This window comes from Myxocyprinus asiaticus, chromosome 50, assembly GCF_019703515.2.
Source record: "Myxocyprinus asiaticus isolate MX2 ecotype Aquarium Trade chromosome 50, UBuf_Myxa_2, whole genome shotgun sequence".
Classification (NCBI taxonomy): Eukaryota; Metazoa; Chordata; class Actinopteri; order Cypriniformes; family Catostomidae; genus Myxocyprinus; species Myxocyprinus asiaticus.
In genome coordinates this window covers 10811233-10834870 of record NC_059393.1, presented here as the reverse complement: position 1 = coordinate 10834870, position 23638 = coordinate 10811233, and the positions used below count along the sequence as shown (strand labels likewise).

The following is a 23638-nucleotide window of genomic DNA, read 5'->3' as shown; positions in this document are numbered from 1 at the left end:
CAAAGAGTTTTAACAACAAATCCCTCTGTGGAGTTTTCCACGGTAATCCCTATGTCTATATTTAAATGGCATTGCTGCACTTTATCTGTAATTCTGGTAAATCCAATCCCTTGTTTGAAATTGATGCCCCATGTGATGCCCCAGTGTGTGTTAAATACGTTTGCAGTATCTCTCTCTCTCTCTCTCACTCTCTCTCTCTCGGACATGGTGACTCGCTCGAGCATCACAGGGCTTTTAATGGATTTGTGGGTAATGAAAAACTGTGGATGGATTATATCAGAACGTGAGCCCAAACAGAGTAGTCGTCTTTACCATGGGATGAATGGAACCAGCCTGTAATCCTACAAATGGGTGTTGTGTGTGTGTGAGCGGAAGAGAAAATAAATAGGTTAGGGGACAATCTGTAACAAAGTATAGAGAGTCACTGCATGCACAGTCATACTCGCAGTGGTATCTTCTGGTAAGTTTTCACAAATGTATTTCCTAATGAAGATTTGGGAGGACCATGTCCATGTAATTCCACCAATAACAACGATAAGGGAATATGTAAATAGCTGTTCACTTCACTCCTTCCAACGGTCCTTCCGGAATCCCTCAACTCAATTTATTTTGTCTATTGACTGTAAAAAATGTCAAAGCACTTAAACTTAAAACGAGAGCTTCAATTTAACACTTTATGTAATTATATAAAATGAACTCACAATTAACGTAGTTCATCATGCCTCCTGATCCATACGTAAATTCTGTAATAATGAAAAAGTATTTTTCTACCATTTGGGTGGTATTTTCCTACCATTTCAAGCTTGAAGTACATGTAACGTCATGTTTTTATGGGGGCAGTCAGCGCACCTCAAAAACCTCACAGGCAACGCAGCCACGGAATGAGAGCCGCTCATTGTAACAGTATAAGGATGGGCAAGGAGGAGGCGGGAACTGGCTGAACAATCAACATACACTTTTAATGCATAAATTAACTTAAGCAAACATAAACAGACACACATGCAACGCGGCCGTGTGCGTCTCTCTCCCTCTCGAACCGGCGTCTTCAGCTGCCCCTTATCTCGCTCTCCTGCTGATCAGCTGATTTTTTCAACTACTTTTAACATTGTACAAATATTGCACCATTTATGTCGTTGAATACCAGTGAGATGCTCAAAAACCGTCTGACTGACTGATATGTACATAGACCGACAATTAAAAATGGCGCAGACTGAATGTAAGAACGTCCTGTGAGAACAGGACAAATTAATAAACTTAACTGCTAAATGGATTATTGTTGACGGCTTATGTTCAATGATATGGGAATAAAACAATCAAAATATTGACTTCTAAAGCCGCTAATTATTGTCTAATCAGTGCTTCACTTTTTTCCACATCATTTTATGAACATTTCAACTTATGAAGAATTCAGTTCTTCCTTAAATTTCTCTTTCTTTCACACTGAAAATTATCATGCTCACAAACACAGACCTCCCACTGTTTAAGTAACTGAAGAACACAAGCAGAGAGTTCATCAAAAAGCACTTAGTGTCCGCAACACATCCTCTTATCAGTTCCTTTTATCACTCTCTTTCGCTCTCTCTCCCTCCCTTCTTTTGTCTCAGCGTCTAACAGAGACAAAGTGGGAGTTCCATAGGAGGGTCAGAGATGAGACACACAAATGTGTGTGTTAGAAGGATGGATTGACAGATGGATGAATGCTGCTGAAGAGTGGCTCTGTTTGGAGCGTTTAACTGATAGCGATCAGCCAGTTTAGCTCCCCTTCAACTCATCTTCCCCTTCCACCCTGTCCATCCTTTTTGTTTCCGGACCTGCATGTCTCTACTTCTCCTCACTGTTGCTCTGATTGAGCCTCTGTAGTTCCCCTATCACCAAACACACACTCTCTCTCTCATCTTAGATCAAATCCTCCATCCCTCCCCCCAGAGTATTAACCTACTCTGTTCCTTAAAGTAGAATGTCACAGCTGGAATAATCCTCCACAAGCAAACCTGAAACAACAGAGGTGGATAACCACGAAGGAGCCATTCTATCAGTTTTTGCTCTAAAATCTGATTGTAGATTGAATGTGCCATGTTTAAAGCAGTTAAATAGCCGATATATACACACCTGTGACCCCGTATAAGACAAATTACAAATGAGATCTCTAATATTGGCTATGTTCATACCGCAGCTGAATGTAGCCCAGAACTAATTTTTTGGTCAAATCAGATTTTTTTTGTTAGGTTGTTCACATGATGTTTTAAATGTAGCCCATATCAGACACTGGTCTGAACAGCTAACACTCCTAAACTGATCCACATGCGCATAGCACTCATTGAGCATGAGTATAACAAACTCTGGCATGTTCATCATTATAGTATGAATAATGAATTAAATTATAATGAAAAATGTAATTATCCGTTTTAACGCAGATAGGACACATGCCTATCTGATAATATGTCTGCGAGTGATGGAGAAAGACAGTTGATGGATAAAGTATTTTTATTTAATTTGCCTTTGTATGGTGGAATTTAAATAATCATCGAAGTTCAATTGTGAAATTACCTACGAGCGAAACACCATAAAATCGAAAGACAGCAGAAAAAACGGCATTACATACAGGATATGTAAGGTAAGAAGAGTTATCTTTATTTCATATTTCCATTGACTGGCTTGCGTTCATATTTTGATACATTTTAAGAAATATAGAAATGTTTTCTGAGCGAGTGACACAAGCAAAGAGCACCATTATATAAATCTACATCTGTATCTTTTCATACGCATATTTAACGTGCAATCATCAACGAATTGCTGAACTCAACTCACGTTTAAAAGTTTTAAAATACGCTGGAAATCAAGCGTGCAAATTGCAAATGTTGTAAAAATCACATTCAATCTGACTTAGCTGTTCACACCAAAGTCACATTGGAAAAAATCAGATACGTATCCAATTTATTTCCACATATGAAAATAGCCCAGATCGGATTTGAATGATTGGATATCAGATTTAAAGAGCTTTTGGCTGTTCACAGGATCATCCAATTAACAGGTCCTATTTAGCAGACCGCTACCACTTTGTGTAAATGAGAAATTGTCAAATCAAACAAAAGTTAAGTATGGAGTGCCACAGGGATCCGTTTTAAGGCCTCTGCTTTTCTCCTTATATATGCTTCCCCTGGGAGATATTATCAGAAATCATGGAATAATTTTCCACTGTTATACCGACGATACCCAACTTTATATTTCTTCAAAACCTGACGAAATTCACAATTCTCCAAATTAGCAGAGTGTATCAATGAAATCAAAGATTGGATGGCCAGAAATTTCCTTCTACTCAACTCCGACAAAACAGAGGTACTAGTTATTGGACCAAAACCTCTAAAAATAAGCCACTCAAATATAATTTGACTCTCGATGGATGTACTGTTACATCGTCTTCAACAGCGAAGAACTTAGGTGTTATGTTTGATACGAATCTGTCCTTTGAAAATCACATTTCCAGTGTTTGTAGAACAGCATTCTTCCACCTAAGAAATATTGCTAAGTTATGACACATGCTTTCTGTTGCTGATGCCGAAAAACTAATTCATGTGTTCGCAACCTCAAGACTAGATTATTGTAATGCATTACTGGGAGGATGTCCATCAAGTTCAATAAATAAACTAAAATTGGTTCAAAATGCAGCAGCCAGAGTGCTGACTAGAACCAAGAAATATGATAATTTTAGCCCCATTTTATTATCGTTGGCTGCCTGTTAAATTTCGTTTTAATTTTAAAATTCTGTTAACTACATACAAAGATTTGAATGGTCTATCTCCACAGTACTTAAGTGACCTTCTACCATGCTATATTCCATCACGTTCATTACGATCGCAAAACTCTGGCCTGTTAATAGTTCCTAGAATATCAAAATCCATAAAAGGAGGTAGATCCTTTTCATATTTGGCTCCTAAACTGTAGAATAGTCTCCCTAACACTGTTCAGAATGCAGACACACTCACTGAGTTTAAGTCTAGACTAAAGGCTCATCTATTTAGCCAGGCATACACCTAATTTATCCTTCAACTCACAGTTAGGCTGCTTTAGTTAGGTCTGCCGGAACCTGAAACATTGATCATGATCTATAACTCTGCAAAAAAAATGTATGGCATCTATGCTAATATTATTCTATTTGTTTCCATGTCTCAACCTCAGGACTCCTATCCTGAGGTCACCAGAACCGTCCGGATGCAGCTTCATCCCTGCTTGGTATCGGACTCCACTGCTGCATGTCTCTGAGTGATGATGACAAAATGCAGCCGGTGCCAGCCAGACATCACTTAAGTCTATTACGATGGACCTCAGAAGATGAACTGATGCCAACTCCAACCATAAGACATGGGATACTTCATATGCCATAGCCTGAACTTTGGACTTAGGATAGACCTCACCGAAATGACTGGCCAGTTGAACTGCAAAACACCTCACTGATCTCGGCCTGCATCAACTTGGTCTAATGATGGACTACACTCTTAAAATGGAATATATAGACTATCAATAAACTGTCAACAAAACCCTTCATCAGCCAACTAACAAAGGACAATGCATCTATATGAACTTCTGCAGTTAATACAGGATGAATTTAAAAGACATTAGTCATTAATCTCACAGTTCTTACAAAATATTTGTTTAAACATTGGCCCTTAACACTTACTTAGTTTAATAATTTTAAACCATGACTTGCACTGCACATAATTAAGTAATATTGGCATTATAGTCATGCTGTTAGCCAGAGGGGAACTGGCCCCAAATGTGAGCCTGGTTTCTCCCAAAGTTAATTTTCTCCATTAACCAACATCTTATAGAGTTTTGTGTTCCTTGCCACAGTCACCTTCGGCTTGCTCACTGGGGTTCTAAATACAATTATTATTTAATTACTTATTTTTATATACAATTCATAATCATATTTAATCAAACTACACAATGATGACTCTAAGACTTTATAGATATTATGGTTTCATTTTCTGTTAATGCATGATTTTCTGTAAAGCTGCTTTGAAACGATGTGTGTTGTGAAAGGCGCTATACAAATAAAAATGACTTGACAGATCTGTGTCACATGTGAGAGAAAAAATCAGATTTGGGCCACATTCAGATGCACTGTGAAAGTAGCCATTGTTACTCCTAGGCAGCAATGAGATTAAAAAGAGAGCAGAGTTTCAGAGGAGTTCCCTAAAAGATCTCACACTTTTTGCCAGAATATGAAAGTCTGAAAGCAAAACTCAGAGATCTCATAATGAGCTCAAACATGTCTTATCCAAGACCAATTTATCTGAGCTCCCTGTCCACATATATGTTCAGTGTTGGGTAGATTGTTTCCAAAATGTATGGATTACAAATTAAATGACTGAAATTTTAATTAGTTACATAATCTTTTATATTACACTTTTGGGTAATCTAATTGTATTACTTTTGGATAACTTTTTGAATACTTATTGCATGTTTTGCAAAATCAAATCATTAATTTTAAATGTATTAAGTACCAATTTACACTTCATTATTTAAACATTTACAAATGCAAAAAGTGCATTAAGATTAAAAAAGTTTTGATCTGGAGTCTTTTTCAATGCACATAATGTTTGTAAGGCAAATATCTCTTTGAAAGTCAAGTTGTTTTTGTTTGAAGTTTAATGAGGAACAGGACCGCACTGTCACGCTCTATCGCACATTTTTTGGCTTTGGTTCAAACCACTCTTTTAAAGATTTGGAGTTTATTAGATATTGCCGTTGGCTGATTGATAATATAATCAAGAATGTAATTGTAACGATCGATAGTGAGACAAACAGACCCAAGAGCAGAGGAACAGTTCAAAGCATTTATTAACAAAAAATATGGGCAGTCACTGGGTTGTGCAATATCGAAGATCCCAGCACCGGCTGCAGCAGTGGGAAGCGATCTACGATAGCATGCGTGCCATGGCCACGCAAGGAGCAGTCTGTGAAGAGTGTTCGTAGGATGAGTGTGTGCATTGTGGAAGTCAGGAAAAGATTAGTAGATTCCTCTGTTGAAGCTTAGTGAGGTGCAGAACAATGCCCAGCAGAGATGGGCGATCTTAACTCGTGACACGTGGGCAGAGATGAGGTATCCTCCGTGGAAGACCAGCTGACATGCAACAAAACTGGAAGGCAACCACACACCCAACACGCGGGCAACCAACATATACATGAGGCAGGACCAACTAGGCAGAGTGAGGTTAGTACTCAACATCAAACACAATGCTCAAAAACTCAGTTAACACTGAACAACATTAAACATTCAACATCTAACTACATTTAACAATTCAGCCCCAGACATGACACACGATTAATATAGGTGTGAACAAACAAGGGGCAGATGCCGCTCGCAGCTGGAACACATGAGAGCAAATACATTGACATGCTTGGAACAAAACAAACAGGGAACGATGATGCCATGGTCCTCGTTAGACAAAAACCCAACCTGACAAGGTGACAGGACCGTGACATCACCGGAGAGTGCACGGCGGTAACTTGCGCACGGTGGTCACAACCGGACCCATGTACTCACACAAATAACGTACACGAAACACGTGACAGAAAGGGGATAAATGCCCCCCCCCCCAACAGGAACATCAAACAAAAAAAACAAGACAAACAAAATGAACACTTAGGGAAGTAGAGGGGCGTGGTCCGGAGGCCTGGGAGGAGGCCTCAGGGCAGAGGCAGGGTCTGGTGGCCTGGGAGGCAGCCTCGGTGCAGAGGGGACAGTGAACTGGGCAGCAGCCTCTGGACAGGGTTCAGGAGGGAGCGGCTCAGGGGGGCGGAGACATGGACTGCTCAGGCGTGGGCACTGCTCATGGCTGGGCAACAGCCTTCGTGGCCATGGACACTGGCCATGACAAGGGAACGGCCTCCGCAGCTGTGAGCACAGGCAGCTGCAACAGGGGAGCAGCCTTCATGGTCGTGGGCACCGACAGAGGCTGGGGAATGGCCTCCGTGGCTGTAAGCACAGGTAGTGACAGGGAAACAGCTTCCGTGGCTGTGAGCACATGCAGTGACAGGGGAACGACCTCCATGGTCGTGAGTATAGACAGTGACAGGGCAACGACTGCCATGGTTGGGGGGCACTGACAGTGACAGGGGAACGAGCTCCATGGTTGTGAGCACAGGCAGGGAAGGGCAAATGACCTCCATGGCCGTGGATACCAATAGGGACAGGTCAGCATCCTCTGTGGTCGTGGGCACTGGCAGCGACTGGGAAATGGCCTTCATGACCGAGGATGCTGGCACTGGGATGGCAGAGGCTTCAGGTGCTGATTCTGGGGTGTCGAGGCTTCCATGGCTGTGGCCGCTGGCAGCTGCAGGGGAACGGCTTCCGTGGCCATGGGCGCAGACAGTGGTAGGGGAACGGCCCTCATGGCCGTAGACGCTGGCAACAGCAGGGGAAATTTAATACAGTTGCAATTACTGGATTTTTGTAATCTGATTATGTAATCCAGACTACCCAACACTGTATATTTTATAACTCTATACTTTTACGGTCTCATTTCTCTCATTTTTGTTTCATTCAAGGAACTTTAGCAAAGCCTCTTTAAGGCAAGTCAGGTAACTCTGCAGCCAGATTAATAATGCCTTCGGACAACTGTTTTCTATGGATACAAGTACAGCTCCTATCAATTTGTGTGGGGAAAGACCAAAATCTCCAAAGTGGCTGGTCAAGATTAACATATATCAAATCGGCAATAAAATCTGACAACAATGATATCATAAATTGCACTTCTTTGGCTCTTATCAAGCTAAAAAGACCCAGTCAAGAATGCACATGTGTGTTCTCGAACTGACAGACAATGTCTCTATCAAAAAGGTGATTGGCTCTTTTAACTGTAAGGTGGGACTTGCATACCTACATCTGCCATCTTTAGTGTTACGTTTTCTCCCATTCATATGGAATGGGACTGTAGGAAAAATGGTTGAATCATTCACGATCTCTTCTCAAGGATGTTGTGACATAAGAGAGATTACTTGAAACCCCTAGGTCAGGAAGTGGCCAGGTGGGATAGGCTAAAACAGGAAATGGACTTACCTGCCTTGAGGCCAAAGATTTACAGGGTTGTATCCTTCATTTCATATCGACACTTTGTGTAACTAAAGCCATGTTGTGTTCTAGAGAATATATTTAATTCTACCCTGGAGGAGAAAAACGTTGTGTTTCCAAAGGGGTGACAATATCAAAAGCTGTCAAAACTGCTGACAGAGTCAATTGCCGAGGTAGGAGATAAGACAATTGAAGTGGTTGTTTATTGTTCTGAAAAGAAGGCCTTCAGTAAAAAGAGGGATAGTGAGAAAAGACGGAAATAATGGAGAAAATGGGTTGAAATGTGAGTGTGAGAAACAACTTCCCTGTATCCTTTCCATTGTTTGCTTCCGTCTGAGGTCAGAAACCCGAGTCCAACAGACAGTCTGGAAAAGGCTGTTGTGTAATTTACACTATTAACCGCAATAAACCTGATTTTCACACATGACAGAGTTTTAATAGCTGAATTAACTGTCTGTACTTCAGAGCAAACTGTGTGAAAGTGATCTCTTTCTTTTTAAGGCTAAGTGAATTCAGATTAGTCAGACTATGCCGATAAATGAGGACAGCAAAGACTACTCTTAAAACACACACCCACACATGCTTGTCACAAAACACACAGCCGTACAGAGACAACACTCTCAAAAAAGTCACACAAAGGGGTGGGAATCAGTACAGACCTGGCTATGGTATTGATCTTTTACTCTTTTCTCACTCATCTCCATAGAGTGCAAAAATGAATCTTTTTTTCCATTAATTGTTGGTTAAAAAATTCATAAAAGAGTTCTAAGCAATGAACCAAACCAACCAGCTCTGAGGTGAATCACTACAGTACAAACTTTGATTTGAAGCAAAAAAATATTTGAAAATCGGACAAACAGACAGAAAGACTTTACAAGCATTGCGAATGATGTAATTGATTTAATTAAAAGTTATTGATTATAAGTATAGAAAAAAATATATTTTAAGTTTATTGCCAAATATTCAGATGTATAATATATATAAGTAGTTTGAGAGTGTAGGGATACTGACTCAATATTTACAGTGCTTCATGGAAGTGGGCGGTCGCTGCAGAGCTCTTTTGTTGCATTTTGTTTGCTGCAACTCTCTGGTTGGTGAATTGTTTCCCCTCAGGATCATGGGTAGTGTAGATCTCAGGGACTAAAAATAGTTCAAGGAACAAAAACGAAAAACAAAAACAAACAATGTTTTTTTTGCAGAACGAAACCGAAAATGGGAACAAAATCCATTTCAGTGGTTCCGGAGTGAAAATGTTACTTTTCAGTGCTGGTAACCGGTTAATAAATACTAATTTTTCTTGAAACCAAAGTCTAAATGGTTTGTCACAGTTCATTTTCAGTATTACACCACTTCCTGTTGCCCGAAAAAATTCTCTCTTTTTAGTAAAACATGAGCATGTCTTTTGATTTTGAAGGAAACTGCTAGTTTATAAACCAATGTTAAAAATTTTTAAATCATTTGGCCCAAAAAAAGGGAAGTTTAGTCCAAACGCACCCACGCAGAGATTTAAGCTATTCATAACTTTTTGGTGGCCAAATGAATATTTGAAACATTTGAAATATTTTTGGGGATATATTTAATATTAAGAATACATTTATTGAAAATACTTTATTTTATGTAGGCTACTGTGTACTGTGCTTGTTATGATTTAGATCCTGAAAATTCCCCCACATGAGAAAAAATGTAATCGCTATTTTTTGCTTATTTTGGGTGAGGCAAGTCCATACAGGTGGCTTATTTCTCTTGTGATATCTGAAAAAAAAAAAAAAAAATGCAACTGGTATGTCACCCTCCCTTAGCACATTCTAAACTCTTTTTTATTTCGTTCTAACCGGTTACCAATTGGAAAGGAGGCTGCAGAACGGGAATGAAAAAAATACTGTTTCTGCTCAGAACGAACCGAAATTAAAAACATTTAGTTTTTATTCCCTAGTAGTTCTTCACCAGGAATTTCTCAAGTAAACATGATTTTTAGTTGAAATAGCATGGACTAATGTCTTCAGCAGAAGCATATACCATCGATTAACAACCTTAAAGCTAACAATACAGTCGGTTTATTCTTTAACGGTTAAAGTTATTATTAATAATCAATTTTCCTATGGAAAAAAATGAATAGGACTTTTATGTCCAGAACCAGATTGTGGCAGCATTTTTATCATTACACGAAAACCCTTGCAGTCTAACTGTGGGGATGATCTGTTCTGGCATCCTTACAAATGAAACGTGTTATAGTCTATATAGATTCATTTGCATTTTGGTTGAATAGAAATAATTGACTCTTTGTTGATCTTATGCTATGGTATATTTTGTCTTCTCACACACTTGCTCTGAGTGCCACTCAGTCTATTTTCTCGCAAAAATATTAATGTGACAAAATGAAAAATATTGAATCATGGTTTTTAGAATATCATTAGGTAAAATATTGTGATACTTTGAAATACCCAACCTTTAGTCACGCAGACTGTAATGCCAATTTGAAGGAATGGCCTTTCACATACATCCTACACACACTGGTCCTATTGTGCCTTTAAACACACCCAAACCAGTGGTTTAAAGTAAAGCAATCATGTGTGTGTTAGAGCTCAAACCGACAGGCAACAGCACTAATGTTGTGTTAGTGAATGCAAGATACATATACTCTCATTTGTGGGAAAGACTTGTTACATAACGAGATTTCAAACCATCATGACGTTGTCAATGACCTTGTCTCTCAGCTAACCACTGTCTACAAACACTTGTTTGTTTTTTGTGTGTAAACGGCAGTGTCTGTGACAGCAATTGGCAATTATAATTAGCTCCCATTCTGAAGATAAAGGCAGTTTAGTACAAGCCAACTCAAAGAGCCCCATCAAAGTTTCTGGAGCAGTTATGCGCAGACAGACAGGGACCGGGCGACTGTTCAGGGCATAGTTTGGCCCTAGATCATAGTGGTTTGGATTTGAATGTGTGTTTGTGTGTGACGCTTGCTTTGGTTATGCCAAAACTATTATAAACTAACTCATCAGTCTCCATCCTTTCAGTTATCATCACATTAGAGAGAAAGAGCAGTATTTGCATAGTACTTATTCAGCATAGATCCTTGGAACATACTGTATTGACTCTAACATCATGTTCTAACCAGGTGTGACACAGTTCCCAGCGTCAGGTAAGTTTATAGTCCAATTTGAAAGCAAATGACTGTGCGAAACAACAGAATCAGAGCCAATCAGAACATTTTTTATCCTTGTGCTGCCTTCAAGTCCCATGTGAAGTTCTAAGTGTGGAAATCGAGACGATGATGTGATTACGATGTAATTTTGGTAAAAAAACAAATACAAAAATACAAAAAAAAAACGTTCTTAATCAACAGTAAACAAACTGCACGGAAACTAAATCATTTAAAATTCACAATTACAATGTTTAAATATAGCTGCAAAACATAGCTGGGGTCCAAGTAGTTTGAAAAAGTGGAGAAAATTACCAAAATTGACAAATTTGAAAGAACAGATCTGTCAGGGGCAAAGTAATTTCATTACTAAGTACTCTAGTTACTTTCTACGAATGATGTTTGCAGACTTACAAGGATTAGCGAAGTTTGAAGTGAGTTTTCAGAAAAACAAATGTTTTTTTTTTTACTTGTCCTAGATTGTTGTTCCTATTCACAGTTTCGAAATTTTGCATGTACCATCTAAAGACCCTCATGACAAAAACCTAGCAAAAGAAGTTTGATTCGTCAAATTGATACAAGATATTTTTATGGTAAACACGACTTTGAGGTGGGGTTAATGTGCACTTAGTTAATGTGTGATACATAAGATCACTTCAACATTTTAAGGTAGCATATGTATACAGCTATATGAATTTTGGAGCAATAAGATTTGACAATGTGCTGGGCTACCCAGCAGAACAGAAATAGAAACCAAACCAATCGAGAATGTCTTGTCGGCCATCGCTTGCTGCGGTCATGGGTGTTTAGGACAAAAGCTAATCTTAACATGGAAGAAATAGGATTGCTTGTCACTTTATCAGATCACTCCTGGTTAGGACACAGCATAATGAGCTTTCAATAATTATTTCGTTCTATTTCTGTCTTTCATTGTTGCTATTAGATTGCACATATTTCACAAACAATAATCAGTATATTTGGCTCAGTCTGTCAAACGAACACAGCAAATTGTATAAACAGTGTATGTACTTTATTAGTATCAGTTACTGTAGTTTGTGTTTTGTTGTACTTGTTCATTCTATGGCATATACAAGAGAAGATCAGTGATGATAGAAAATCGTCAGTTACAAAAATAAGATGATACAGATATTTGCTGGAGAAAATACATTTTGATATACAAATACAGTCACAATAGATGCTCCTTTAAAAGGTTCTGGAAATGGATGTCGGGAATTTTGACATCTATGGAAGTTCGTGTTCAGGCTCTCTGAGTCTCTGTCATGGCAGTCTTTGTGTTTAGTCCCTTCTAAAGGTGCATCAAAAGTCCAAAATGATCCAAGAAGGCCTCTCTGATTCATTCAGGGCTAAACAGCTTGTGCCTGCCACGTCTTTCCAGATGATATCGCTCGCTGGCTGTTGTGCAATCCCAGTTATCTGATTGGATGCAATGACTGCCACTCCCCTCCTCCGATTTCTTTTATCGAGTGCCATGCTCACCTTATATCTGCTGTGGATTAAAAACCTGTTGTTAAATTGGTAGCCTTTTGACAGCACACCTGCAGAACTGACAAACAAAAAAATGCTCTTGTAGTTATGTTCTTTGAAATGTACGTTTCAGTGCCACAGATGTTGTCGATACAGCTTTAATTCCATTTAACCCTGAATTCCTTTAATCCCAGCTAATGATTTTCGGCATTCATGTCACTACAGTCCCACTATAACCATTAATTCAGATAATTCATAGACATTCCTATAATTATTCCTGTAATTCCAACACTTTTTCTCATGATTCTTCTAATTAGAGTTCAGTCATGGCATAATAAATTATGACACATTATAATGGATATGACAAGTAAGTAGGTTTGGTCTTTGCGGACTAGATCTGCTTACGCTGCTACTACTGCAGAGCAAGAACAAAGATTTGCTACTAGTAAAACACAAACTGGCTGTTTTGAGCATGTAAGACATGCTGCTGCACAATCAGACATCTATAAAACATACTGCATTAAGCATGTAAGACTGTATGCACAATTATACAGTACATAAAACAATCCCTGTGAAGCATTTCTAGACCAGCGGTGCTGAGAAGGAGGAGGGTTTCAGAGAGAAAACTCTCGTAATGCATGGCAGTGAGACCTGCTATTTGTAAACATCTAAGCAAATTTAAATACAAGACAAAGAGGGAGTAAGCTAGTTGATTGGCTAATGGATTACATGTGAAAGGACCTATCAGCTTGCGCCATGTAGAGTTTCATGACTGAACTTAAAAGTCATTTTGAGGGATAAAAATGCACCATCCCACAAATTGAAACAACTGATTGGTGGTGTACGTGAGGTCAGTCCAGCTTGCTGAGCATCTTACTGACAATTTATCCAAAAATAGAATCTTTACTGCCGTTTTTGGAAAGTTTATCATTATTTCCATTGCCCTCTCTCTTTTTTTAGCTCTAGCACTGGGCTGGCCTGTTAACAGAGGGATGGAGGAAAAAGACCAGGACAGGAACAAAGGGTGGAGAGGGAAAAATAAAACAAGTAAAATGTTCAAGGCAGAGTGGGTGTGTTGGGGCAGTTGTATTTATGCACCTGTGTGTATGCGGGACTCTGTGTGATGTTTGGACGTGCACACACATTCGAGATGATCCTCCAGTTGCACCTGCACCTCCCGGAGCTTTGGTCTCCTGCGTACATACTCTACCTTGGCCACCTGAGAGAGAGAGAGAGCGAGAGAGAGAAAGGGCGAGTGTGAGAACATTCTGAGTTGCAAGCACACAGTCATAACCCTATCAACAGTGTATTTTTCCTCTGCTGTTCCAGAGGTGAGATAAGGTGAGAGCTAAATGTGCCTCGGTCGGTTTCCTGTAATGTAGATGAGCCGCCTCAAACCTCTTTCTAAACACACACACATCTCATATCATACTGACAGACTCCTACCCTCCCCGCCAACTCAGCCGCCCTGCAGGCCCATTTATACAATACTTTATTCAGGTCTGAACACACACACACACATAGCTACAGAGATACACAGAACATAACACACCCCAATGCAGTGGCGTAACAGACAGATATTTGCTGCGGTTAACTCAAGGTTAGGGCTATTCGTTAACTCGCCGCGGAAGTCTAGGCTGAAACTCTTTCAGTATGTTCAGTGGCCCTGAAATTCTCATTGACATTGTCCTCCCCTTGGCACGTCCTACGCCTTGCTCTTGTTACATTTAAATTTGAGAAATGTGAAAAGCTTTACAAGCTGAAAAAGAGCCCAAAGAGTAGCAAACAATCTTCAAGCTGGTCACCAGCCAAATGCCCACTGTACAAGCGATTTGCATTAAAACCAAATTTCCACAATAATGAGGAAATAATGCCAAAGTGTGTCAGGTGCTCTGTCTGGTTGTGACCATGATATGAAAGTGTGTCATGTTCCGAAATGCATCAGACCACAATTAATAACAACGCAAGAATGCGTTTTTCAAAGTTGCCTCATTATTGTGAACTATGAGCTTCTACAGTGAGCTACGGTAATGGCGAAGCAACAGTTTGAAGAGTATATTGCTGAGCTAGTAAGATTAAGTCAATACATTTCGAGCAAATTACATGGATAATAACAAATCCAGTTTAATGCCGCAGACTTTTGTAGGTAACTCTATTGCCCCATTGAGTTCTGAGGTTTGTTACCACCACAGTAACACAGGAACACGTCAGTATGTTCAATTAGACCACCCGTTGGCCAAGAGCTTGAATCTGCATCCGCATAATTCTCTCCTTCAATATACGTCACTGGGATTGTTTTATCATCCTTCAAGAAAACTGTTTAGCCTGATCTCTGACAAGTAATAGCACATCTCACTTAATGAGCCACACGTAGGTGTCAATCCCATTCGTAGCACAAATGATGCAGGATGAGTTACGTGCATTACAGGCACCACTAATGAGCTTCAAATAAATAAACAGTCAAATGTGTGTTGATGAAAGGGCTCTTAAAGGGATAGTTCACCCAAAAATGAAAATTCTCATCATTTACCCTCCTGGCATACCAAATGCGTATGACTTTCTTTCTTGTGCAGAACACAAATGAAGATTTTTAGAAGAATATTTCAGCTCTACAGGTCCATACAATGCAAATGAATGGGTGCCAAAAATTTGAAGGTCCTAAATACACAAAGGGAGCATAAAAGTAATCCATAGGACTCCGGTGGTTAAATCCATGTGTTCAGACACAATATGATAGGTGTGAGTGAGAAACAGATCAATATTTAAGTCATTTTTTTTTTATCTTAAATCAATATGTACGAAGAGTGGAATCACCAAAAACAGGAGAAAGTGAAAGTAAAGGAAAAAGGACTTTCTGATCTGTTTCTCACCCACACCTATCATATAGCTTGAGAAGATATGGATTTAACCACCAGAGTCGTGTTGCCCTTATGTGAAATTTGGAGCTTAAAAATTTTGGCACCCATTCACTTGCATTGTATGGCCCTACAGAGCTGAGATATTCTTCTAAAAATCTTTGTTTGAGTTCTGCAGAAGAAAGAAGTCATGCACATCTGGGATGGCAAGACGGTGAGTAAATGATGAGAGAATTTTCATTTTTGGGTGAACTAACCCTTTAAGGCTTGGTCACATTTACCTATGCACAGTGAAATTGGAATTTGCACGAAAAGGAATTTTGTCTGATGGACTTATGATGGCAAAGAAATTTCTCCTCCCAAGATTTGAATTTTGACATGTAAATTTGCAGCGTTGACCAATAGGAAGTTGCTTTGTTTGGCAGTTGACTTCTCTGTGGGCGGTGCTTCGTACATAGCTACACTGAATATTCGCAATGGACGAGAAAGTCATTTTAGCGTGAGTTTCTTTATAACTTTGCTCTCCCAGAGTGTAAAGTGCAGCATAAAAAAGAGGCTGTTTGGCACGTAGTTTTTGCGGGTTTCACACTCGCTTGACATCTGTCCATACCTTCTTCACCTGTGCAATTTTTCCGTGCAAAGGTAAATGTGACCGATCTTTTAAAATGTCATGTTTTACATAGGCTGTCTTGAAACCTTATACTGCAAGCTGCCAACCTAGCCAGCATTTTTGGGCATCATATGCAAAATTTACTTACCTGTGATGCCCAAAAATGCTTTCTAGGTAGGCATCTCAGTAGGTTTTGTGATGGAGCACTGTGTCACTTTCTCAGTGAGTAAACAAAGTTTAGGACAGAGCTACAATGTTAACACAAACAGGAGAAAAGAAATGTGCTTTTATACAGCAGGATTTCACACAAATGTCCTGAACATGTGTACTGTAAGTGGCCACTGACAGTGATCTTAATTAAAGCTATAACTATATAAACAGGAGAAAGGAGTGTGTACTCACCTTCACATTCCTGTGGTGCTTTCTGGAGGGGTGGCAGTGCATGTTGCTGGTGTTGCAGCAGCCTGAGCATCGTCTCACCTCGACACATGGAGGCCAGATCAGGAAATTGGCGGCCGTGGGGTCCACCTGACTGCGTGGGATTTCGTAGATCACTGTGCGAGTCTTACAAACGGCTGGCACTGCCTCCTCTAAACACACAGGACACTCGTTTGAGAATCAGTCAATCTACTGAGGTTTGCAATATGTGTGTTTTTGAGTTGAGTGTTTCTTACCAATGCTTCTTTTGCGTCTAGAGTGTGCGTTTGAGTTCTTGAAGTGTCTGTTGTCATAGAGATGCTCCTTATGGTGGCCTTGTTTGACTTCCTCCACCACATCATTCTCTGCACCAATCAGAACAAAAATGGTCAATGAACCAATAGGAGCAGCAGAGCTCATTGGTACAAGTCAAAGTGTTAACACATGACCTGCAGAACAATAGGGGTGGGTAAAAATATTGTTTTTCTGATGCATCATGATCTTCATTTGAACGTTCTCTATATCGATTCTAAAATTCCAAGATCGATCTTTCACACAATGTGCAACCCTCTACTACAAGGAGAGGAAATCACTCACATTTGCAACCAAATTTTGCGCTATGTGACTAAAGTGAATATATTTGGCAGCTGGCTGTTAAATGTTTGCATTTTACTCACCAGTAATTGTGTAGTTTAGTCATGAAGTGTTGGGCAGCGAGATCCTTTCGCAACATGTTGAGAGTAAAAGTTGTTCCGTGTAATGTGTATCCAAAGACGAGATCCACGCAACCCATTTGTCATTGAATAATGTCTCTTTTAATAACCTTTCTGTTCTTTACAGTCAGTTGTTGATCAAAAACAACTACAAAAAACATTTAATTTTAATCACACATCGCAAAGATGAGGTAAAGCCATTAGAGTCCTCTCTAGTTAACATGCGCTCATTTAAAAGTGCTGTTTACAGAAATGCAGTTTTGTGTTAAAGAGACAGTACCTGTTTTAGCATGTGTTCAACAAATCAGTGTAAATACTTACAAATAGTGCAAATTATGCAATTTAACAATAAATATGTAACAAAAATAATATATGAAATATAATATCTATTTATTGATTGATTACATTTATTTGTTCATTTTTAAAAAGCCAAAATGTGACCAAAATGAAGAAAAATTAATCAAATATAATTAGTACAATTAATATTTTCCTAATAAACCTAGTTAAAAGGTCCCCTGTTTAATTAACTGCATTAGCTGGTAGATAATTTCTTTTATATGTAAGTAAAAGGGACATTATAACTCAAATAAACCCAAATGAATCGATATGGTATCAAATCGAAATCGAATCGAGAGCACGTGAATCGGAATCGAATTGGATCGGGAAATCTGTATCAATACCCAGCCCTAAAGAACAACCTAGCATCCATTGTCATAACAAGCCACAATCCCTCTCACTATTGTCAAGAAAAATTGTGCCCTTTGGCAGATATGGAACCTCTTTGTGAACTGGTATGAGACCGCTTTCAACAGCCTGATGGAAAAATCAAGAAAACCCGGTCTGATTATGAAGTAAACCATAAAGGTGTCTGCCAACTTGCCAGCACACTTCAATCTCAAAACTTTCTCCATTTCCTTTATACACAGATCACAAAGAAAATATATGCACTGCCTGAGGACACCTGGTTCTAGACAGAAGACAGCTAGACTCAACAGCCTTGCAGAGAGCTTTTGAAGTTGGTGAAGGATTGCACTCTTTAAATGAATAAAGTCATACAGGTTTGGAACAAAATGAGGGTGACAAAATGATGAAAGATTTTACTTTTTTTCCTAAACTATCCCTTTAAGAAAGCTGCTCTCACTGAAGCCATGTATGAGCAGTTCGGTTTGTTAGTCTTGGTTGAATTTAGGATGACCGAAGTGTGCAGTGTTTAATCAGGCTGTTTACTGGTTCTGTAGAGCTATTGAGTCAGACAACAGAGGAGAGAGATGCCCCTGTTGTTGCCCCCGGAAACCACCCAATGGAAGAGGAGGGTGGTTTTAATTCAGGCTTGAGCACCGTAGCCGGCCGACTCACTCGGCTTTTCACACACTGGTTAGCAGAGCAACAGACCTCACAAACGCAAACACTACTTCAGCCTCAGTCTCTTTCTTTCTCAAACACACAGACACACACTCACACGCAGAGACGCACACAAACTAAGGAATTCAACATGAATAATACATAACAGCAGCGTTGGCATTCAGCCCCACTCAACTCATAAAGGCAGCATGACAACATTATAATGGAGAGAGTCTCTTGACCTCCCTCAGGCACCAGCCACACAGACGCAGCTGTTTGCATTTCAATTACAGCATCTTATGGGGAAATCAAATTTGAGACACATATCATTACAGCTGTAGCATATTTCCTCATTAGCTGCACTGGAAGTTTATGTTTGCAGGATTGGGGATATTTTATGCTCCAAGTAATGGTAAAAGTTAAACAGTTGTAGCTAGATTTGCATTTCCAAGCAGTGCTTGCAAAGCATTAAAAGAATAGAGCTAAAGTTTTTGGTAAACTTAGGTTTTAGATTTTGGTTCTGCGCAAATGCCGCGTCAGAGCTGGCTTAATGGGCGTTCACACATACAGCTATTAAAAAACTATAGGTTGCCGAGTCTCTGTACTGTAGGTCGCTAGTAGGCATTGTAGGCACTGCTTGTTTCCATAAATTTGCGCACAAAATCGGAATATCGCGAAAACAATTTGCGATTAAAGCAGCCCCTGCATTTAAGAGAACAAGTCACTACTGGGGAAACTGCCGCCAAATAGAAATCAAAATGGAAGTTGAAGCCACTCTGGCTCTTTCTTTTTTTTTTAATGTAATGACTTACTTGCAGAGCGTGCAGACAAATGTTCTGGGAGGAAATAGTAGCCAATCATTTTGATGACAGGCTTTGTGTCCGGCTATAACCAGAATAACCAGAGCAACATTTCAGATGTTATGCGATGATACTGATTCATTGGGTGAATTATGCATTCACATCACTGGTTGAGGCCAAGTCACATGACTTTTTCATGAGCATCTACAGTATATTTCTATATAAATTCTAAGGGATATATTTTGTAAATTTGATTTCATCGTAGTTTATGCGCGACTTCCTATCAAATGAAACATTTATTCACCTTAATTAAGAGCGTATGTTTATATGTGCATTTCTGGAGATAAAAATATGTGGATGGAAACTCAGCTTTTGTTACATTGCCAATGGTCGCTGTTGCTTGAATCACCAGAAATTGCAAACTCTCATTTTAAAAATTACATGCCGATACTTTGTCACATAAAGACACTGAATGCGTGAACACCCCATTGCCTTGGTCATGCCACTCAGCATGTGTTTTGTTTTTTGTCGGCTGTGCACAGGAATCAACACAACGCGTGTTTTTCAGTGAAAAGGCGGATATAAATGGTTAAAAAGTTGAAGACGTAATTCACTATGCAAATAAATGCAAGAAGGAAGACCAGTCGGCGTATGGATGCAAATTTGACAATGACATCATCGCTTTTGGTTAGATTTTGAATGGCAAACAAACAAGTGGGAGATTTTCAGACTTTAATCTGAAAGCTGAAGTGTGTAATTTCTGTGTCACTAGCGTCACCAAACAAAATTGCTAAAATTAACAACTTCCCCCACCTTTCGTAGATTAAACAAACAGATAGTCCCACCCCAAACACACATCATTAGTCGATGTAATGTTGCTTGGTTGGGATGGACAGGCCACTCATAACAAACAGAGCAATTTTTATAGCACCAAAGAGAAACAGTAGCTGGGTTTACATCAATGTTTATGCATGCAATTATACAACGCAAGTAGACAAAGTTATGTTTATGTAATTTGGGATGTCGCAGAAAAAATGTTGGATGGAAACACCAAGAGGCGAATCAAAATCCCCAAAATGCGCATAAAAAACTATACGTGCTTGTGAGGTAGATTAATTTTTATTCGATAAGTAGACATGCACATAAACTGCGATGTAAACACATTCATGTTCCTATAAAATGTATTCTATTTATTCAGTAATTCATTACATTTAATTTTTTTTTAAAAAGAGCCGGCATCAGCTTCCATTTTCACAAGTATTTTGCGCCAATTTCCCCAAAAGTGATGATTTTGTTCTCTTATACACCTGGGATGGAAACACTGCTTTATTTGTGGATTGTTTTTACGATTTTACTCATAAATTAAATTCATAACTTGGATCGAAACATTACTACTTTTTAAAGTTTTTGAGGAAATCCACCCACCTATGGCTTATAGTTGTCTCTCTGCATAATAAACTGGATAGGCAAAAGTATTTTAACACTGAAATGTTGCACACTTCAGGTTGAATAAAAAAAAAACTTTATGTTTATTAAAAATAGATAGCACATCTAAGACAAATTACCTTCAAAGCTATACATGAATGGAGACTAGTTCGAGCTAAATGAATTGCAGAAAATTGTGGAGAAGAACACTAAGAGGACTTTCAATAGTGTCGCCTCAGTAAATTAAAAATCTGTCTTGCTTAATGTAGCTTAACATTTTCAAGAGACATTGACTTGTTTGGATTTAGGATGTTGGTCCCGCCAAAATGTGACATCAGTCACCAAGTTCAAATTCTCGGGCGCTGCGTGAGGCGCCGCGAGCGCAGGAACGGGACTGTGGTTTCTAGGCAACAGCTGCTGAGGCGTTCGGTAAAAACTCGATTAAATGGCGAGGTCCGTGAACTTTGAGCGCAGTGAAAGATTGAGAGAGTCTCCTCTGAAAGGATATTTCCCCACAGCCTTGTTTTACATCCTAACATTGCGCCTAAACGCTTTGGCAACTTGACACATGGTGTTGTCGCTGCCCAGAAGCTTTAGGACTCTTGTGTCAAATGAATGCAAAGTTTATTTCCAAAAAAAAAAAAACACTGACGCGGAAAAACTGTGAGACTTTACCTACGAAGTCAATCTCCAGGATCCGCTGGAGGTCGCTGATGCTGCGGATTTCGCTGTTGGAGAGTCGCTCGATCAGCTCTTTGGGAATCGGCGCTTCCTAGGCGAAAAAAAAAATAGTTTTTTTTTTTTTTTTTGTAAAGAAAAACACTATGCATGTAACTACGCATGTGAAGCATAGGCTCTGATACTGAAATTAAATATGGTGGTTGCGACTGAGAGCATAAATTGCATTCCTAAGATGTCCTCCACATATTTGCATGCAAAATTACCCAATATATTATATATGTGTGTGTGTGTGTGTGCGTAAAAGGCCAATTTTATGCGCAATTGCGCGGAGAACGCATCGGTGCAAAAGGAATGGGTGTTATTATTTGACCATTTCCAGTTGCAATAAAGAACTGCGTAGTGACAGGCCTTATAATCAACATGCTCTCTCTTTCTTTTTAAAGTGAATATCTCTCTTTAGTTGAATGGAAAACATCGTGTTACTTCCCTTGCCCTCAGTGTATATCTGTGGATATCGATCTCACCTCAGCGGCTGCTGAAAGCAGGAAGAAGCAGCAGAAGAGAAATTGGATCAGCGCGGTTCTCATCTCCCCTGTGGTCCAAAAGTGTCCCAGCGCAGGCGAAACCTTCCCGACCGGAGCCCCAGAGATGCTCCAACCGGCATGGAGCCAAGGAACATGCCTTTCCAGAAAAAAATCCCACCAAGGATAAAGTTTTCACAACCTAGAGAAAAAAAGTCGTGTGATATCAAACTCACTCGTATCAATGAATTCTTCTCTCTTCTATTCCATTAAATGTACGCGCGAGATGTGATAGTCCAGTACAAATCACCGTTACAAAGACCATTGCTGTAAGATTATTTCATAAAAAAAAAGAAAAAAAAAAGGAAGATAAATTAAAATATACTTTATCCATTGACTGCATCGCGTGTGAATTAAATTCAAATCTAAATCCAAAAATTATCCCGGGAACGAAAAGATTCTGGTAGTGTAACGGTGAGTCCAAACTTTATCCAAAATATTCCTTTTTATTTGTCCACGCTTTAGGCCTTTGTGTATAATTTGTTTTGTTCAAACTTCAGCAGGTTGTGCAGCGTGTAGGGGATCTGACAGTGAATGAACGGACGCTTCTCTCATCTCAACTTTAAACTCAGCGAGGCGCGCCCCCTCAGCACGAGGTAATCTGCATGAGCCTTTCAAGTCGCCGCGTCAAGGAAAACTGGATGTGTTTCACCCTGCTAACCCACTGAAGATAGAAATTACTCCTCATTTTTCTTGCCTGCTCCACATCTTCTCAGTTTGACAAGTGAGGACGTGGAAACAAGCTACCAGTCTCGAATTTAAAAGTGGAAAGCTTCGTGTGCTCAAATATCGTTTTGGCGGCTATTTCAAAATGTAGCTGTTTATGGCAAGCCGAATTGACATTTAACTCATTAGCTGGAAATCAACTATTAAATTTGCAATTGTTAAAATGCTAATTATTGATATCAGGAATGTAATTAGTAGTGAAAGTGTTCATTTTTGATATCAGTATTACAATGTTTATTTTTGATATCAAAGATGACGTCATCACTGGCAGAAATGCACATTCTTGATTTCAAAAATTTAATTTCAACTAGTAAAAACTGTAATTTTTTAAATCTGTAATGGCATTTTCAACAGTAGAATTTCACAGTGATCGGTCATCCACTCTTCATAACGCTATTATTTGTACAATTTATTTCTAACTAGTTGAAATTAAATTTTTGATATCAAGAATGTGTATCTCTGCGAGTGATGACGTAATTTATTATATCAGTAATTACATTGTTACTAGTGCAAATATCCAATCCTGATATCAAGTCACTTTTGAAAATGGTAGTTTTTAAAATCTGTAAGAATTTCAACATGTTAGATTTGACATTTCAGATATCTGAAAATTGATTTCAGATATCAACAAATTGGAGAGTTATTATGGATATCTAAAAAGGCTTTTTTACTAGTTAAAATCACATTACAGATATCAGAAATGTACATTGCCTGTAGTGAAAACCAAATTACTGACATCAAAAATGAAAATTTTTACGAGTTGTAATAAAAAAATGTATATATAA

General features: G+C 39.1%; 1 protein-coding gene across 2 annotated transcripts; it reads right to left on the bottom strand.

The window, feature by feature from the left end:
* Positions 1–12227: 12227 nt before the first annotated feature.
* Positions 12228–22676, bottom strand: LOC127438857 (platelet-derived growth factor subunit A-like). Of its 2 annotated transcripts, none has more exons than XM_051694771.1 (6): positions 22071–22676; positions 21541–21637; positions 16844–16951; positions 16572–16759; positions 13803–13923; positions 12228–12723 (listed from the first exon to the last, which is right to left on the bottom strand). In XM_051694771.1, exons 1-6 carry the CDS (start codon positions 22131–22133, stop codon positions 12713–12715), a joined length of 588 nt encoding a protein of 195 aa, XP_051550731.1. In that variant the 5' UTR covers positions 22134–22676; the 3' UTR covers positions 12228–12712. The 2 variants fall into 2 exon arrangements, with proteins under 2 accessions (XP_051550731.1, XP_051550730.1); XM_051694770.1 differs by having other exon boundaries at positions 12228–12726; positions 22071–22675.
* Positions 22677–23638: the final 962 nt, after the last annotated feature.

Bases quoted from the DNA above. Each gene is read 5' to 3' on its own strand.
- LOC127438857 (XM_051694770.1), bottom strand. From the start codon at position 22,133: ATGAGAACCGCGCTGATCCAATTTCTCTTCTGCTGCTTCTTCCTGCTT. The intron at 16,760-16,843 runs GTAAGAAACACT...CTGTGTGTTTAG, and splicing joins TAGACGCAAAAGAAGCATTG to AGGAGGCAGTGCCAGCCGTT. The intron at 13,924-16,571 runs GTGAGTACACAC...TCTCTCTCTCAG, and splicing joins AGCACCACAGGAATGTGAAG to GTGGCCAAGGTAGAGTATGT.